We start from the raw sequence: 19,907 nt of genomic DNA, 5'->3' as shown, positions 1-19,907 counted from the left end.
ACATATTCCCTTAATTTCTGTTTATCTGGAAATGACCTAATTTCACCATCATATTTGAACAAGAGTTTTGTGGGATATATTATTCTTGGTTGCAATTTTTTTCTTTCAAGGTTTTATATATGTCATCCCATTGCCTTCTTGTCTGCATGGTTTCTGCCAAATAATCCGAGCTTAGTCTTATTGTTTCTCCTCTGTATGTGACTTTCTGTTTTTCTCAGGCTGCTCTCAGGATTCTTTGTTTGTCTTTGGTTTTACCAAGTGTGATTATGATAAGGCTTAGTGATTTTCTTTTGGGGTCTATCCTATATGGGGTTTGCTGAGCTTCTTGGGTGGTCAGCTTTGCATCTTTCATGATATTGGGGAAGTTTTCTGTCAGCAATTCTTCAATGATCCTCTCTGTGTTTTCTGTCTTCTCCTCCTGTTCTGGAACTCTGATCACTCACAGATTTTTGCTTTTGATTGTATCTCACATAATTCTCAGGGTTTCTTCATTTCTTTCATTCCTTTTTCTGATTTTTCCTCAAACAGAGTTGTATCCAAGTGTTTGTCTTCAATTTTGCTGATCCTGTCTTCCCTCGTTTCAGTCCTGTTCCTCAGCCCTTCTATGACACTGTCCATTTCTGAAATCTTGTTGTTTATCTTTTGGATTTCTAATTGTTGTTTTTCTATGATTTCTAGTTGTGTTTTTTTGCTTTTTGTTCCTTTATTATTTTCCTGATTTCTTCCTTTTTTTGTCTGTGTTTTCCATGAATTTGTCTTATTTTTTCCTCATTGTTGTCTGCTTTTTGTTTCAACTCTTGAATAGCTCTGAATATTAGAGATTATTATTCCCTACCAGGTAGCTCTAGTGCCTTTTCTTCTACTAGAAAGTCATCTGGTGTTTTATTTTGGACACCTACTGGAACCTTCATATTCTTTTTTTGTCTATGTTTTGATATTCTCTGCTGTCTATGGGACATTCAGTAGTTATTTTCCTTGTTTATTGATTGTAGATTGTTTGTTTCATCCTGCTTTTTGTTTTATTTGGTTATGTCTGAGCTGGTGGGCTCTTCTTTCTTCGCTGTTCGCTCATCTGTGGGCATGATACTTTTTGCCTCCTTCTCCAACTGGCAGGGTCAGTTGTTCAGGGATGGTACAGCAGGGCAAGTCCAGCTGACAGGGAATTGCTGAGATGGGTTGTTTGTGGCAAGTAGTACGGCCAACAGGGCTGGCCAGGGATCAGTGCAGGGCAGGTTCATGTTGGCCATACCTGTGCTGCTTAGGAGTGTGATGTTCAGCATATGGTGCAGGTAGGCAAGAATGAGAGGAGCGATTGTGATATGTGCAGCTAAGATGGGTATGGGAAAGAGAAGAGAGAGGAGAGAGGAATGGGAGCCAAAAACTTACAAATAAAAGAAACAAAAAAGAGTGCTAAGGGAGCTTGCTGTTGGAGGGGAGAGATGAGAGACTGAGAAATAGAGAAAAACAAAAAGAAAAAAGTCTAAAGGAAAAAAATGAGTAAATAAAAATTTTTTGAAAAAAAAGCAAAGCCTCCTCAGATCCCACCAGTGCAGCTGTGAAGATTGGGAAAGTTGTTCCCAGGCCATGACATACAGCCTGGCTAGAAGGGGTAGAGGTGTCACACAGTGACAGGTATTCAGGAGACAGGAAGAGAAAATAAGTATAGAGAGACGAGAAACTAAGAAATAAAGGAAGACAAAAAGGGGAAAAGAGGGAAAAGAAAAGAAAACAATTAAACAAAAAAACCTGAAAATATAAAAACCAAAAAAAAAAAACAAGAAAAAAAAATGCCCCCAGGGGTCCCACTACACATCTGCGCAGACTGAGGGAATAGCTCTCAAGCTGTGCAATAGTGCCCAGTTAGAAGTGGCTCCCATGTCAAGAAAAGAAAAAGAAAACAAACAAACAAATCAAAACAAACAAACAAAAAAGTCCCAGGAATCCTGACTGCTTGGCGGCATGGACCAGAAAGCAGTTCCACAATAGAGCGGCTTTTCACAGCCTTTTCAGGAAGAAGCAAAGATGGTACACAGAGCCAGGTATTTGAGAGAAAGGAGTGGGAGGTGGTGAAAGGTATGGAAGAAATCAAAAGAAATGGAAAAAAAGCAACACCAGCAGCCAACAAATGGCACTCAGGGAGCTGGCCAGTGTGGGCAGGTAGAATCCAAGCAGCACCAGCGTGAAGCCAGTGCTTCCCGGCCAAGAGACTGTGGCCTCAGGAAGCAGAGGAGACCAAGCGGGGGTGAAGAAGGGTAGGTAGTGGGAAAGTGCGCATTGCTGGTTACTGGTTCTTCTGTCTCCTGGTGGAAGCTCTGTGAAGCTGCTTTCTTATACCCCCGTTCGCCAGTCTCCAATAGGAGTCCAGGATGGCAGATCCGTGCTGTGTTAGCTGATAGGGGACCTCTGCACATATCTCTCCTCACTCTCTGTTCTCTTTTAGTTTCTTATTCCATTCGGTGGTTGGCTGAGTTCTTTATCTCTTCATTTAATGCTTTGGGTTTCAGGATTGATGTCTGTCTCTGTTTGACTTAGTTTTTCGGATCTTTGCTGTGGAGGGACGGCATGGTGCTTCTGTCTATAGCACAGTGTTGCCCGGAAGTGTGGTCTGGGTTTCTTATCAAAGATCAGAATTAGAGCATCCTCCCAGGCTGAGTTTTGCATCCTGCTTTGGTTAGAGAAGTATTTTCCCAACAAAAACCTTTCCCATTCATTATAGATATGTGAGAAAAGGAAACTGAGCGTTTGAATTGTTTGAACTGTATCAACTTGGAAACCTCCTTAAAGTTTTTACTGCTTTAAAACTTTAACTAAGTCTTTTCAGGTAATAACTTTTCCTTTCTCCCTTCTTGTTGAAGAGAAGCTTTCACTTTGTTCCTCAAATCACGCTGCTCAAAAGTGCAGTGTATTTGCAAGGTTGTGGAAAGACTCTGATGGTCAACTCCCCTTTAGGATTTAAGTGTCTTAAAAGAGGTGTGGGACCTTCTTCTGGCTGTCACTGACTGAACAGTTATGTCAGCCATTGTGGTGCCCCTAGGTGGCGCATGGAGTGCCTGGGTGATGCAAGTGGTTAATGCTGTGGGCAATTGGAGATTTGCGTCCACCTAGAGGTGCCTTGAAAGAAATGGCTGGTGCTCTACTTCTGAAAAATCAGCCACTGAAAACCTTGTGGAGCACAGTTCTACTCTGACACACGTGAGTTGGAGCCATCTTTATTGGCAACTGATATAGGTGGAGCATGGACATGACCTAGTGGGAGAGTTACGTCCCTATGCTTTTGTCCCAGGGAATCCATGTGGGAAACCCGGGAGCCTAACCCTTGTCTCCTAACCTCCTGCCTCCAATACCTAGTTGGAGATGGGGAATCCACTGCTCCTTTAGGGGCTACACTTTGGAGAGACGCTGAACCCTGGCTCTCTTGCACTTGCACTTCCTGCCTCTTCCCCACAAGTATGTCTGGAGCACCAATCACTCTTTGATTTCTTGCTTTTGCACTATTGTCCTCGGGTCTCTTTGCCCTGAGGGCTTTATTTCACCAAGCAGACTCTGACAGTGATCCTTGGACCGGCAGAGTTATGGGAAGAAATGGTGGTGACTGAATTTCTCTATAGGCTCCAGATTCTTGGAGGGTTGATAGAGGAGGCCCTGTGTGAAGGAGCAGTGAGAACACGGTGGCGTCAGGGAATTAATTTAAGACAAAGAAGCCTTGTTAACTCCTGGGAGCAGCTCTGAGGCCTGAGTGAGGAACCTCCTTCACTCGTCCACTCCTAAGACCAGCACGCATGGCCTAGGAGGGGCAGTCTGTATGCAGCCTGTTGGGCCAGTGAAGCAGGTGGACTGAAAGGAACAGAATGCACAGAAATATTCTATGTGTCTTAAATCATTAATATTTTATGAGCTGGTCTTACTCTGACTGGATCATTTTGCCTACTTTGCTTGGATGGGTCCTTCAAATAAACAGAACTACGGTTTCTCTCCTCTCTGGAAAGAAGCCGTGTCTTACTAACTATGCTAACACTAAGTTCTAGAAGCATCACAGAAGATCCAGATGCATAATCGTACTGAACAGACACACCCGCCATTATTATTGAGTCGAAGCCGCCCGGAGGTTCGGCGGTTCACTCAGAGAGCTGCAGAACAAACCGAGAGCTCCTGCGTTCACGGGAATCGGAGATACACGCGCGGGGTGAGCCTGCCAGATTGGGGTGAGCCTGCCAGATTGGGGTGACCCCGTGGGGCGCGCTGGGGGCGTGGGGCTGGGAGGGGCGCGCGGACTTCGGGGGCGGGTCCGCGGAGCCCCTGCCAGGCCGCTAGCCCCTAACCGCTTCCCGCGCCACGGACCTCAGTGACTGAGCTACTGCGGATCATGTGAGGCGCGCAGGGCCGTGGGGGAAGGCAGTTGGCGGAACGGGCGCCATTGGTGGAGCGCGGGGCGGGCCGGGCTTCTAGAGCTGGTGGGGGCTGCGGGTGCTCGGCGGCCGCGAGGGCTGAGCGCACCCTGGGCGGACCCGAGCGGGCGGCTCAGTACTCCACTGCGCGCCTGCGGGAACAGCCGGTGTTTGGGAGCCAGAGGTGAGCCTGCGGCTTTCAAAGCGCAGTCCTTGGGCGCGAGGGCTCCGACCCCGGGGGCCCCATCCTCGGGGACCCCTTTTCCCTGAGAGCTCAGACCGGCAGTCTGGGGAAGCGTGCCAGCAAAGGACCTTGCCTAGGATGGGTGGTGGCATCTAGGGAGCGCCCGCCCAGTGCGCAGCTGAGCGTTTGATGGCCCGATGGCAGCGAGAGGTGCGTCCTCTCGCTCCCATCCCCGGGGACAAGCGACCTGGTCGGAACCGAAGGCCCTCTGTTCCCAACGCCGCCGCCTTCCGCGAGCTGGCCCCGGCCCGCAGAAAGTTTGCGTCTCCGCGTCTAGCGTGTCTTCTCGCTCCACTGTGTCCCGTAGGTGTCACCCTCCTCGCTCGCCCTCCTAGCGCTGCCGCCAACCATGGAGCCCCCGGTGCAGATCTTCCGCGAGGACCCGGTCCCCACTTGCGCCCCAAGCGCCTTTCTGCTCCCCAACAGCAGCGACTGGTTACCAGGCTGGGCCGAGCCGGATGGCAACAGCAGCGTCGGCCCCGAGGATTCGCCGCCGGAGCCCGCGCACATCTCCCGGGTCATCCCCATCATCATCACGGCTGTCTACTCCGTGGTGTTCGTGGTGGGCTTGGTGGGCAACTCGCTGGTCATGTTCGTGATCATCCGGTGAGCTAGGGGTCCGGAGGGCGGTGGGGGCAGCCAGCTGTGGGTAGGGACTCTTTTCTGGCAGGATCCTGGAGATTACTAGAGAAGGGGAAGCATTTCCTTGGAGAGCTTTTTGATGGGAGGCTTCGAGGTTCGCACAGGGCAAAACTGAGCAGCCTGAAGGAGTGAAGAGGGATCTCTGTACCCAGACCCTTGCGCAAAACTGAATGGGCAGGGAAGTACCAGGGTGTGGGGCAACAAGATCAGTTTGATGATCTTTTGGAAAAGAAGGTAGTCCATTTGCGTGGCCTTTTGCCTGATTGCCTGTGCCGCTTTGGAGTACTTTGTTTTGCCCTTTGCAAATATTTAAGATAAATCTCAGGTCCGCTGAATTTACTGAAAATAATTAAAAAATTTCTGTGACTCATCAGATAGGTGCTTTGGTTTATGACGCAAAAACCAATATACTATTTAGTGTTGTTGATATGCATATATGAGTTTTTTTTAGTACTGAAGAGGAACCCTGGTGGCGCAGTGTGCAAAAGTGCTGAGCGGGGATTCCAATCCAGCAGCCGCTCCGAGGGAGAAAGATGTCGCAGTCATTTTTTATAAAGATTTCAGCCTTGGAATCCCTGTGAGGGGGTTCTGTTCTGTCCTACAGGGTCGCTCTGAGTCGTAATCGGCTAGACGGAAACGGGTTTGGTTTTTCAGCTTTTTAGTACTGAAATGCCTTATGGTTTGTTTAGGATACCAGTGACTTTCGTAGCTAAGCCATCCAATGTTTTCCTCTAGAGTATGAGCTATAGAGGTTTTCAAAAATGGGCTTTGATTTCTCGTTTTCCATCATGAGAAACTGAAGGTCTTATTTTATTGTCTTTTGTGGAGTTTTACTGAAGTCAACTTCCAATAATAAATATGTCTAGATATATCCACAAATATGCCAATTTTCTGGTTATAGAATCTAGTTACAGATTCTGATTTTGGGTTCTTTCGGAAAAAAAATCCAACATGTCCTTTGAGAGCATATATTTTACTTTCTGAGAGTGCTTTGGAAATGCACCTTTGAGAATGAATGAGAAGCTTCCATTGCTTTGAGAAGTCTCTGGTAAATTAAGGAAGGATGCAAGTCACCCTGTGTAGGGATGCTGAAAGGATGAAGACCTAATTTCTTTTCTTATCCTGACTTTAGTTTTAAAACACGTCCTTTATTTATTATGAACTTTACGAACAATATCTACAGTAGCATGAATCTTACTCTTGGGAAATCATAATAAAAATAGCCCTTTACTTTTTTTTTTTTTTTGGCTGGGAATATCAGATCTTTTTCTCCTATCTATGTTATGAAGTTTAAAACCATAATTTAAAACTCCACATACATATTTTAAAGCACATTTTCATCTACAATTAGCGTTTATAGCTTGGTACCCTTGGTTTCCATAATTGCTTATTGCACTTTATAGGAATCCTGTCAGTGATAAGTAAAGGCTACAAAAAGGGGACAGTTTAAAGGCAGATTGTTTATCCAAGTCACTATTAACCTCAGGGCTGATTTCTGTTAGAAGAATATAAAAAACCGGAAGAAAATATATCTGTGATTTAAATTATATTTATAATTATTATGACGTCTTTGGTGCAGAGGTCTTCTTAAAAAATATTGGTACACAAAAAGAGGATGCTAAGGAAAAAACAAAACAAAACAAAAAACCTCTATTTCCACTCATTCTATTTAGGTGCTTAAGTAAAACAGTTACATTTTGTTACTTGATAGAATACCTGAAATCTTAAGTTTGAGAAGAGCTTCTTGGTTGCTCTACAGCTTTTTATATGGCCCTGCAGCCAGGATTAAAACAATGAAGAATCCTAAAATATGTGAAAAGCTAACTCAGTGGAGGACATTAGACATGTCAGAAGAAGAAAAAAGTCCTCTTGGATTAATTAGGACTTTTCATAGTCATTCAGTGGTAAAATTCTTGCTTTCCATGTGGGAGACCTAGGTTTGATTCTTGGCCAATGCACCTACCTGATGTGAAGCCACCACCCATCTGTCAGTGGAAGCTTGCATGATGCTGTGATGCTGAGCAGATTTCAGCAGAGCTTTCAGACTAAGAGTAGGAAGAAAGGCCTGGTGATCTATATCCAAAAAATCAATTAATGAAAACCCTGTGGAGAGATATATGTATGTGTGTATATATATAATATATATCCCAAAGATATTCAGGGCTAAAATTTGCTAGAGATGAGAATAAATTCAGCTAAAAATATCAAAGAAATTAGATAAAATGGTGGTCACAAGAATATCCTTCAGCCTTCCACTCCACTCTCATATACTTGGAGATTGTTTGATACTAAATTAAAAGAGTTTAACTACTATCCTGGAATGCCAGCCTACTGAAAAGTTAGTTTAAATCTATAGCTGAGATGGTTAAGGAATATTTCAAATTTGTTCACTGATAGACAGTCAGATAAATGAAAAATAAAACCTCAGAAGGTGAGTTAATAGACTTGGATTTATTTAGCTCAGGAGAAGAAATGACTGAAGATTTGAGAAAAGGCAGCATTGAGAGGCCCCTGGCGTGGCCATAGGAACTGAGAGCAGAACAGGAAGCATGGGATTCAAGTGCAGCTTTTGTAACCATCTGAGGCTGGTTGACATTGTTTGAAAAGTTGGAGGGCCACTTTTGAGAAGGGCACTATTTTAAAGTATTATACATAGAAAAGGGTCTTAGCTTAGCTCAGTCTTATAGATCATTTTAGAGAGAGAATTTAGAGGCTCAGCTGGCTGGGCAGATGAAAGTCTAGGACGGCCAGCTCCGACCTGGGGAGAAAGTTAGGGCCGTGGAGAAAGCTCTGACTATTTTTAGGCCTGCCTTGTAAATAGCTTTTCCCACCTTGGCACCTGGAATGCTGCCCAGAGTCTCCTGAAGATACTGAAATTTTCTACGGTTCTCATCATTTCAAGTGCACGAACTGCCATAATTCCTTCATATTGTTGTTGCTGTTAGTTGCCGTAGAGTCGATTCTGACTCATGGCAACTCCATGTGTGCAGAGTAGAACTGCTCCATAGGATTTTCAAGGCTATAACCTTTTGGAAGCAGATCACCTAGCCTGTCTTCTGAGATGCCTCTAGGTAGGTTCAAACTTTCAACCTTTTGGCTAGTAGCCGAGTGCTTAACTATTTGTACCACCCAGGGACTCCGCATATTAGGACACGCTAACCTCTAATGACTTTTAACATATTAAATGCCCTGGCCCCCCCATCTTTGGTCCTTGTGGTCCCCAAGTGGGAATTCCTAGCTTAGCCGTGGTTCCAACTCCTGGGGTTCTGACATCTCCTTTGGTGGGTCCATGAGTGTGTCCAGGATGCTAATCCCGTAGTTTTTTTGACTTCCTCATTGGAGGCCTCTCTACTGTACACTGACCACCCACACTCAAGCTTACACCCTGGACTTCAGCCCTTCCTCTTACATCTCACAAATCCATTATCTCACTCTCACCGTGAATTCCCACATGTGCAGAACCTCTCACTCCCTCAACAAAGTAATCGAGATTTTAATGAGCACTTACTATGTGACAGGCAGGGAAAGCTAACTGCTACATGTGAATTACTTTATTCAATCATCACAATTATAGATATATTATTACCATACCTGTTTAACAGATGAGGAAACTGAGGCTAAGAAAGATTGAATAAACTGGCTAAGGCCAACCTTCTTGACCTTCTGCCACACTCTTCCACCAAAACTTTCACCCCGGATCCAGTCAGTAATCTCCTTGCCTTGTTCCCACACCCAGCTTGCTGAATGCTGCTTATAAAGTCAGTTTTATCTACCATCATAGACAATTTCATCATCTTCAAGAATATCTGACCCTAATTCTGCTCAGTTTTCCTGTGTCCCTCAGCTATTTCCCAGAAAGAGCCAGATCTTTCTCCTATTTTCCATAAAAATGCATTCAAATTTGTATGATTTCCCAACCATCCACCTGTCTATGATCCTTCATGGCCATTGGATGGTCTTCCTGCTTGTTCACTGAGGTGCTGTGGGCTCCCCATCGCCTGCAGAGGCATGCTGGCAGCTATCCTTCCCTCCTTCTGTTTATCTCAGTGGCAGAGTCTCTTCCTTCTGTCCTACCTTTCCAATCCCGTCCCTGTCTGCTTTCCTGGGGTCTTTGTCGTATTCGTTGTCTCTCCTCTCTTTACTGTAGCTGCAGTCTCTCCTTCTCTGTGTGACTTTGTCCCGTCAGCATGTAAACATATTCAGGTATTTACCATCACACAGGTAACAGCAACAAAATATCCACAAAACCTTCCATTTTTCTGATTTATCTTTAGCCAACATTTTTTCCCATCACCCGTTTGTCAGTTTGAAGCACTGTGGTGGTTGTGTGTTGCTATGATGCTGAAGGCTATGCCACCAGTATTTCAAATACCAGCATGCTCACTCATAGTGGACAGATTTTAGCAGAGCTTTGAGACTAAGACACACTAGAAGAAAGGCCTGGTGATCTACTTCTGAAAATTAACCAATGAAAACGCTATGGATCACAACAGAATATTTTTTTATATAGTACTAGAAGGTAAGCCCTACGTTGGAAGGCACTCAAAATACAGTGTGGCCTCAACAATGGACTCAAGCATACCAAGGATCGGAAGATGTTGCAGGACCAGGCAATGTTTTGTTGTGTTGTGAATTGGGTTGCTGTGAGTCAGAGTGGACTCGACGGCAGCTAACAGCAACAACAAACGTTCTTTCCTTCTTTCCTCTAAAGGTAAGCTTCTTGAATGAAGAGTCGATGTTCTTCATTCCTAGCTTATACTCATTCCTCAGCCCATTGCACCAGGACTTTTCTTCACTGATGCTCCTTTTACTGTGTTGTGGCAGTAATGTTTCCAGTGTTCATTTTAGGCCCTCTACTACTTTACTTCTATGAAGGATTTGGCATGCTGACTGATCTTAGGTTCTTCAATTTCCATGACAGTGCCCTCTCCTCAGCATCCTCCCATATGGCTCTGGGTTTTTCTTCTGTCTCCTTTACAAATCCCTCTTCCTCATATGTCTCTTTATGATCATAGTCTTTAGAATTTTCTCAGCTCTCTTCTATCCTTACTTGGCATACCATCTATCAGTCAAGGTTCAACCACAAGAAGAGAACTAGTAGGTGTGCAGTGGTTAAGAGCTAGGCTGCTAACCAAAAGGTCAGCAGTTCGACTCCACCAGGTACTCCTTGGAAACCCTGTGGGGCAGTTCTACTCTGTCCTGTAGGGTCACTATTAGTCGGAATCAACTCAACAGGTTTGAGTTATGTATTAAGAGATTTAGTCTAAGAAAGCGGCTTATGCTATTGTTGGCACTATCTGGATAAGTCCTAAATCGGTAGGGCAGGCCATCAGGAAGGGCAGGCTGGAACTCTTGGGCATGGGCTGAAGCTGCTGTCCACATATGGAATTTCTTCTCCTTCACTGAAACCTCAGTTCTGCTCTTTAAACATCTCAACTAATTGAATCAGGCCCACCCAAATGATCTAGATTAACCTCCTTTGCTTAAAGTCAACGGATTATACACTTTAATCACATGTATAGGAGCTCTTAGATGAGTGTTAGATTAAATAACTGGAACTGTAGCCTTGACATATTGACATAACACAATGACCTTTACACTCTCTTTCAAAGATTTCATCCATTCTCATGGCTGCAATGATCACGTAAATTCTGAGAAATCCCAAATCTGGATCCCTGGCCCAGGTACCTGTCCTCACTGTCTCCTGGATGGCTCTGTGGGATCATCTCACAGGCATGTCAGGTTTCCAGATAATCTCTCCATTTTTCCATTCCCCTTAAGAGTTATTTAAAATCTCCTCAACCTTCCATTTCCACATAATTGTGTGTGTGTTCTTTTTGTTCAATTTAAATAAAATATTTAATCCTATGAAGGTATTTTTTTGTAAATTAATTGTGAGGATAAACAAGAAAAGACTTTATTAGGAATCAGAAAATTATGTGGCCCTTCGTCCTTTAAGTTTTGCCTTTTTCTTTTCCCATTACATTTAATTAACTCTCTGATACCTCAATAAAGAGTAATCTGTCTTCTGCTGACCTTAGTTGCTTTATCCTGGGAGAAGGTGTTTGCTTCCCTGTAGTTCAGCCGAGGCAGTGTTGAATTTCTCAAAAGAGGGAACATTATAAGGACCTTAGAAGAAAACAAAACCACAGAAATACCATGAAAATGCTTACATTTCCTAAACTCAGATTTCATGTCCAAAGGCAGCCAACCCACCAGAATGTGCTCGATGCACAAATGTTTGCTCACAAAGGCACCTGCTTTCTCACTCATAATTGGATAGACTGTTCTTCCAAACCACTGGACAGAGTTCTGTACCACACTCTGATTAGACCATCTCAGGTTCACTGCCAGTTGCCGTTGACTCTGATTCATGGTGCCACCATGTATGTCAGAGTAGAACAGTGCTCCATAGGGTTTTCAGTGGCTGATTTTTTGGAAGTAGACTCCCAGGCCTTTCTTCTGAGGTGCCTCTGGGCGGGCTCTAACTTCCAACCTCTTGATTTGCAGCCAAGCACATTAACCATTTGCACCAGGCAGGGACTCCATCTTGGGTTACATGGCATACGCTGCCTCCTCACTCAGGCACACCCTGAGCCAGTCTTGGTCCTGTGGTTAAACTGGTGTCAGTTCCACAAAACCGCATCTGTCACTGAATGAGGGAAGCATGGGAAGGACCGAGAGACCCAATCACAATGTCTGCTGTGCTGCCTGCTTCTTGTACACCCCAGGTTTCTTATTGCCCCCCTTGGAATGCCCTGCTGACACTCAAGAGTGTCAGCACAGACTAACTCAGACAATACCACCAAGCTACACACAGACAGGCATGACAAAAGTCAGGAGTACAGTGTGGAACTTCCATGATGGACCAGTGGCTGTCCTCTATCTAACGTCAGTATTACCTTGGACTTCAGTTAAAATCATATGTTCTGATGTGTCTTGAATCCTCTCTTGGAATCGACATTAAATGTTTCCTTTAAGGCAAATATAGAAAAGATAACTCCAGAATTTATTTATAAAAGAGCCAATCTTTTATTTTCTAAAATAATGTTTACATATTTCATAAGCTCTTGAAAAAGAGAGTTGGTTCATTGCAGGTGCTATTGGGGATTAGCTAAATGAAATTATTTTCTTCCCTGTGGGATATGTGATACAGCTGAAGTCCGAAGCCTGGTGGAACTGTTTCCAGGTTCCATGCAGAGGCCCAGGGTTTCCCCAACAGCTGCAAGAAATGAAAAAGAAAGAAAAGGAAAAACAACTTGGTGGTCAGGTATAGGCTCTTGAACAGCCTTCAGGTGGAAGTGTATGCTTCAAGATCGTTTCTGGACTGTGTGGATGTTACAGTTCTTCTTGAGGCCTGTCTCAGAGTTTGTTCCAGAAGGAATGTATTTCTCATGGAGAGAGAATGGTGCCAGCATTTGGTTGTATGTCTTCATCCATGATGTCTTAGCAGTAACTGTGCAGTTGGTGTCACCTTCATTCCAGATTTAACTTGGCACACTCAGTGGTCATTGGCCAAAGAAGCAGTGTGCCCTGCTGAAAACTGAAAATTGTATGGCTGCAGGACAGTTGCACTTTAAGGTTTGACTTATGTGATTTCTGTGGTGCAAGTAATGTAGGCTTATTGTTGTTAGCTGTGAGTTGCCCCAACTCATGGAGACCCCACGCACAATGGAAAAAATGCTGCCATCCCCGTGATCACTTGTGTATCAAACCTTTGTGATCCATAGTGTTTTCTTTGGCTGATTTCCTGAAGTAGATCACCAGACCTTTTTTCCTCATCCATCTTAGTCTGGAAGTTCCTCTGAAACCTATTCAGCATCATAACGACATGCAGGCCTCTACTGACAGACAGGTGGAGTTTGTGCATGAGGTACATGGCCAGGAATTGAACCTAAGTTTCCTGCATGGAAGGTGAGAATTCTACTACTGAACCACCAATGCCAATACAAGATTAGAATTGTATTAATTAATGGTGGTTTTATAATAACATTTGTTTATTCTTCCACAAAAAAATTAGTAGTTTTTGCAGGTAGTGGAGGTGATTTATGTCTGAGATAAGGATGACTATATACATTATGTAAGAAAAGTAAATTTTAGGCGTGGAGATAATATTAAAAGGTTTTTTTTTTTTTAAATATTTACCCTCACCACTGGCCAAGCAAGTCAGAATTTAAATGTCAGAAAGGAAAAACATCAAAAAATGTGATAGATTATGAGATCCCAAAAGGATGCTGGGCAGTGCAAGATTTCAGATTAAGGATGACCAGAGTTAGGAGAGAGCCATAGTGGTGCAGTGGTTAAGCACAGTGACTGCTAACCAAAAGGTCAACCGTTTGAATCCACCAGCCACTCCTTGGAAACCCTACGGGGCAGTTCTACTCTGTCCTATAGGGTCACTATGAGTCAGAATCGACTCAGCAGCAACAGATTTTGGGTTTTGGTATAAAGTTATGAGGAGTTAGACGTCAGCTATAACAATAAAAACTATTTTCTGAGCCCCTGTTAAATATTAACTCATTTAACTTTTCAAGAAACTCTAAACTAAAGTCCCAACAAACCTATGAGGTAAAGATTGTTATGGCTTTCATTCATACAAGATAATTTAACTACAGAAGTTTCAATGACTGTCCAAGGGCACAACATTGTTAAATGACCCGTCAGTGTCTGAGCCAGTCTGCCTAGCTCCAAACCTCACCCAGCCCTCTCTGCCTTCTGGGGTGCTTCCCAGTCAGGGTAGGACTGTGTGGGATCACTCCACTGGGTGGGGGACAGAGCAGGAGGGTAACAGCCTGGGCTTCTTTGCTCTACCACACTTGGGGACTCTAGCTAGATCATTTTCTGTATAAAATATGAAAAATCATTTCGTATCCACATACTTCTCAGTTTCCAGGTAATTGTAACACTACAGAACAAAAGTGCTGGTCATCTGAGGGTGCCAGTTTTCTCGTGGGTGCTGTTGGGCACTACATACACACAGCCTATGTCTTAGGCTGAGTTCTCTAGAGAAGCAAAACCAGTAAAGCACACAAATATATATATAGAGAGATTTATGTCAAGGAAACATCTCACAACGTTGTAGAGGCTGGAACGTCCCAAGTCCATAGGTCAGGATAGAGGCTTCTCCTGATTCACATAGCTGCAGGAGCTGGTGAACCCAAGATAAGCAGGTCAGAGAGCAGGCCTCTTGTTCACAGGCTTCCAAGATTGACAAATCCCAAGACTGGCAGGCAAGAACTAAGGTAAGCTGCTAGCTCAAGTCCTAAGAACTGGAGGTCAGATGAACAGGAGCCAGCCACAGGATCCAGAACAAGCAAAAGCCCAGGAGCCTTGCCAGAATGTCCACTTATATTTGATGCAGGCCGCACGCCCAAGGAAACTCCCTTTCAACTGACTGGCTACTCACAGCAGTTCCCATCATGGAGGTGACCACATTATATCAAATCTCATCATGGATCACAACATCATATGACTGCCAAACCACTGAGAATCATGGCCCAGCCAAGTTGATGCACAACCTTAATCATCACCCTGTGTGGTCCTGAATGCCACAGGGACATTCATCTGGGATCGAGAGGGTACATCATTATGTCTACAGAGAAGGTCTACATTATGTCTGCAGACAGTGTCTTAATTTTCTGGGACTTCCATAGCAAAATACCACAAAGTGGGTGACTTTAAAGAACCAAAACTTACTGTCTCACTGTTCTGGAGGCTGGAAGTCCAAATTCAGGGTACTGGCTCTCTCTGACCACTCTAAGAGAAAGTTTTCCCTTGTCTCCTCTAGCTTCTAGTGACTGCTGGCAGTCCTCAGTGTTGCTTTGCTGTTTGTAGATGTATCTTCAAATGGTGTCTTCACCTGTGTGTGTCCCTGTTTCCATGTCTTTCCTTCTTATACTACTCAGAAGGGATTAGGATTAGGACCCACCCAGCTCTGGTATGACCTCCTTAACCTAACTAATAGCATCTGCAAAGAAAAACCCTGTTTCCCAAAACAAAGTCACATTCACAGGTACAGCAGTTAGGACTTCAATTTATCTTTTGGGAGGACACAATTCAGTCCATAATAGAGAGGAAGAGATGAGTGGTTCCTGTGGCACTATCTTTTCCAGGGAAATCATGACTTTGTCATTCCCCCTCTCGTTTTCTCTCTTGCTACACGCTTAGACTGCACAGTGCGGGATGCATCTGTGGTCTGCCATCCTGCTAGAGCATCCCTCCCCCGTAGGAGTGGCCACCAGTGGTGGAACTGGGCATGCCCCTAGCTGTTCTCTTTGCATGCATGGGAGTAATTCTGGGGTACCAAGAGGGCATGGAGCCCTGTGAATGTGACTCCCTCAGAATAATGCAGACTAAGGGAACATCAAGGTCAGTTTGAGAAGTTACTGAATCTACTCTCTTTAAGTTAATAAATTACTGCTCTTTTTATTACAGAGAGCCATAATTTCAATAGTAAGTATTCCAAAAGGATATATAGCAAATGAATTTCATCAACATGAACTGAAGCTATTTGGAAGGTTTGATGAAACAAACTCAGTATATTTTCAAATAAATTCTTCTGATAATTCGCATCAGCACAAGTCATCATGCTTTCTCATAAATTTGAACATAAACTAGAATGCTACATCTCTGGAAAACATGCCCAAGAAAATGGCAGTACAGAAAACGGTGCCTAGTCTTCCACTGCTTGTAAAAAGGGCCATTTTGTCCTTGGCACTGCATCTCCCCTCCTCTGAATTTGGTGTTTCCGGTCCTTCACACTCTCACCAGGGCGGTAAGGTAGCAGCTATCTCCTCCCTGGGCTGCCGGCATTTTGATCACATTCATTTATTCGTCAGAGCAAACAGTTCTTGTTCAGGTGTCTTCTATTCGCCTCAGGTATCTGCTAAATGAACGGAGTCCCATGGGGAGAATGGCGACAAGATTTTTTTTTTCTTTCCATTATGTTGAAATTCTAGCTTGACAGCTATGCAGAAGACCCAGATTTTTTTTCCTAGTACTTTTTTTAAAACATTTTATTGTGCCTTAAGTGAAAGTTTACAGAGCAAATTAGTTTTCCCATTCAATAATTTACATACAAATTTTTCCATGACCTTGGTTGCAGTCCCTATAAGGTGTCAGCACTCTCCCCATTACCACCCCAAGTTCCCGTTTCCATTTGTCCAGTTTTCCTGCCCCTACCTGCCTTCTCATCTTTGCTTTTGGGCAGATGCTGCCCTTTCAATTTCATATAGATGGTTGTTCTAAGGAGCACCTTCCTCGGGTGTTACTGTTTATTTTACAGGGCTGTCTGTTATTTGGGTGAAAGGTTATCTCTGGAAGTGGCTTCAAGTTAGAAAGGTGAGAAGACCCACAATTTCACTTCTCACTGTCTCAGTAGTTCGTGGTTTCAGTCAAGTCTGAATCCCTCCTAACTCAGTTTCCTTATCTGATAAATGGGTCTGTCAAGGCCTCCCTGTCTGTGGAAAGATTCAAACATCACATGTATGACAGCAGGTTGTACACTGATGGCACCAGGCTCTTGTGTAACATTATTCCCTCTGTACTTGCCCAGTGTCAGCTTGTAAAATGTCCTCCATCTTGTTATGCATGCCTGACCACACTGATCAGAATGGTTTTCAGTCATTAGCGGATGGAAGTGGCAGAATTCGCATGATCACGTTATTCCTCTGATAAATTGTCCAACTCCTCAAAAAACTCTGGAACAAGACAGCCCTGAGTTCCTTTACTTATTTCCTGTGGACTCTGAGAAACATCTCTAAGACAACTTCCTCTTCAGAAACAGTGGGGAGTGGGGTGGTAATGTGGATTACTAGGGCTGCAGTAAGTGAGCAAGTAATAAAAATAATAAGGATAATGATAACAGCAGCAGCACAGCAATGACAACAATGGTAGTGACATTCATTGAGCAGTTATCAAGCACCAAGTCTTAAGTAATTTTGTGTATTGTCTCATTTAATCTCCATGACTACTTTGTCAGATGATATAAAGTTCCTAGAATAGTGTCTGTCACGTAAGTTCTCAATAAATGGTTAAAATGATTTTTCCTCCTTGTGTTCAAGGCCCTCTGACATGACACCACTTTTCCCATTCAAACCAGTTTCCCGTTAGTCTCTCACAGGATCCCAAAACCAGGAAATTGAGTTTCCTCACCAATCTCTGAATAAGATGTTAGCCAGCAGGTCCCTTAATCTCTCCAAATCCTTCTCCAAGCTTCACCTGTTCAGGCTCCCTCTTCTCCAAAGTATGTCCTCATCTCTCCACTATAACTGATCTTTTCCTTCTGTGCATTCCTGTAGTTTACATCGATACTTTTGACTCCTTTAGTTGAAAAGGCCCTGAGGCATCGTCCATGCCTAGTGCATTTCTGCATATCGACCGGGCACTTAGAATGTTGAAACACTAAAGGAATGAGAACAAGGGAGGTAGCATACACCTAACTGGACACAGAAGAAAGTGTACCTGTGTCAACATGGGCTGCAATTGCAGGGACAGGTTAAAAACAACTGAAATAAATAAAACTGAAAATCAGTGCTTGTATTTGAAAATACAGATACAGGTAGTCCCCGACTTCCAGTGGGGTTCGGGTCCAACGACTTCATCGTAGGTCAGTTCTGATGGAAATCAAATACCTCATTTTTTTGTTTTGTTTTGTTTTCAACACTGTGGACTTTTATTATCTGTGTCTTTATAAATTTATCCTTATTTGTCTTTTGGGGTTGGAAACATTACACATAATCTTACAGTTATATTTTAAGACATACATAAAAAAATAAATCATAAAAATTTACTTAAGTGGCAACAAGGCGCTATAGTCAGAAGCACCACACCTTCCCTCCACAGCAAAGATCCAAAACACTAAGTCAAACAGAGTCACATTTCAGTCCCGAAACCCTAAGCACCAAATGAAGAGATAAAGAACTCAGCCAAGCACCAAATAGAATAAGAACTGACTGAGAACAGAGAGTGAGGAGACATACCTGGAGAGGTCCGCTATCAGCTACCACAGCACGGATCCGCCATCTTGGACTCCTGTCAGAGATTGGGGAACAGGGGGTACGAGAAAGCAGCTTCATGGAGCTTCCAGCATGAGAGAACAACCAGCAACCAACGATATATGCTTTCTCACCTCCCACCCTTCTTAACCCAACTTGGCCTCCTCTGCTTCCCGTGGCCACAGTCTTTTGACTGGGAAGGACAGGCTTCACCATGGTGTCAGTTGGATTCCACCGGCCTGTACTGGCTGGCTTCCTGAGTGCCATTTGTTGGCTGCTGGTGTTGCTTTTTTCCCTTTCATTAGATTTCTTCTCTACCACTCACCACCTCCCCCTCCTTTCTCTCAAATACCTGGCTCTGTGGCTATCTTTGCTTCTTCCTGGGGGGCTGCAAGGTGCTGATCAACTGTGGAATTGGTTCCAGGCCAGTGCCGCTGCACTGGTGGGACCCCCAGGGCTTTTTTTTTTGTTTGTTCTGTTTTGATTTCTTTGATTGTTTTCTGCTTCTTTTCTCAGCTTGGGAGCCTCTTCTGGCCAGGCTCTGCCATGTGACTTGGGAGATACCCCCTTACTCTGCACAGACACACACACACAGTGGCATCCCTGGGAGAATTTCTTTTTTCTTGATTATTTTTCCCTTTGGTTTTTTTCTTTTTTTTCTTTTTGTTTTCTTCTCTTTTCCCCTTTTTGTCTTTCTTCATTTCTAGTTTCTCAATTTATTCATTTTTTTCTTTTACCCTTTTTTTCAATTTTATTTTTGTCCATTTCTCATTCTTTCATCTCTCCACTCCAATAGCAAGCTCCCTTAGCACACTTTCTTGTTTGTGTGTATGTTTTTGGCTCCTGTTCCTCTCTCCTCTCTCTCCTCTTCCCCATACTGGCATTAACTCCACACATCACAATCTCCCCCCTCCATCCTGCCTACCTGCACTGTGCACTGAACATCACACCCACAAGCAGCACAGACACGGCCTACCGGAACCTGCCCTACACTGATCCCTGGCCAGCCCTGTTGGCCCTAGTACGTGCCACAAACAACCCATCCCAGCAACTCCCCTTCAGTTGGACCTGCCCTGCTGTACCGTACCTGACTGAGTGACTGACCCTGCCCATTGGAGAAAGAGGTGAAAAGAATCGAGCCCACAGACAAACAATAACGCACAGCCCACTGCTCAGACATAACCAAATAAAACAAAAAAGCAGGACAAAACAAACAAATCTACAATCAATAAACAAGGAAAATAACTACTGAATGCCCTGAAGACAGCAGACAATATCAAAACATAGACAGAAACAGGACAGGATGGTTCCAGTAGGCATCCAAAATAAAATACCAGATGACTTTCCAGTAGAAGAAAAGGCACTAGAACTACCTCATAGGGAATTCAAATCTTTAATATTCAGAATTATCCAAGAGTCAAAGCAAAAAGCAGACAAAAATGAGGAAAAAATAGACAAATTCATGGAAAATACAGACAAAGAAAAATGGAAGAATTCAAGAAAATAATACAGGCACAAAAATGCCAAAAGAAATTCACAACTAGAACTCATACAAAAACAACAATTAGAAATCCAAAAGATAAACAACAAGATTTCAGAAATGGACAGTGTCATAGAAGGGCTGAGGAACAGGACTGAAAC

The 19,907-nt window shown here is 43.8% G+C and overlaps 1 protein-coding gene across 1 annotated transcript in view; it reads left to right on the top strand.

Moving 5' to 3' along the window:
* The first annotated feature begins 4,759 nt into the window (after window positions 1-4,759).
* The window catches only part of OPRK1 (opioid receptor kappa 1), a 37,604-nt gene continuing 22,456 nt past the window's right edge, over window positions 4,760-19,907 (top strand). The window contains exon 1 of the mRNA XM_004375606.1: window positions 4,760-5,235. Within this exon, the coding sequence (XP_004375663.1) occupies window positions 4,979-5,235 (257 nt within the window). The 5' untranslated portion in view covers window positions 4,760-4,978. The remainder of the gene's footprint in view (window positions 5,236-19,907) is intronic.

Source organism: Trichechus manatus, unplaced genomic scaffold (genome assembly GCF_000243295.1).
Source record: "Trichechus manatus latirostris isolate Lorelei unplaced genomic scaffold, TriManLat1.0 scaffold00038, whole genome shotgun sequence".
Lineage (NCBI taxonomy): Eukaryota > Metazoa > Chordata > Mammalia > Sirenia > Trichechidae > Trichechus > Trichechus manatus.
This window is presented reverse-complemented; position numbering and strand designations above follow the sequence as displayed.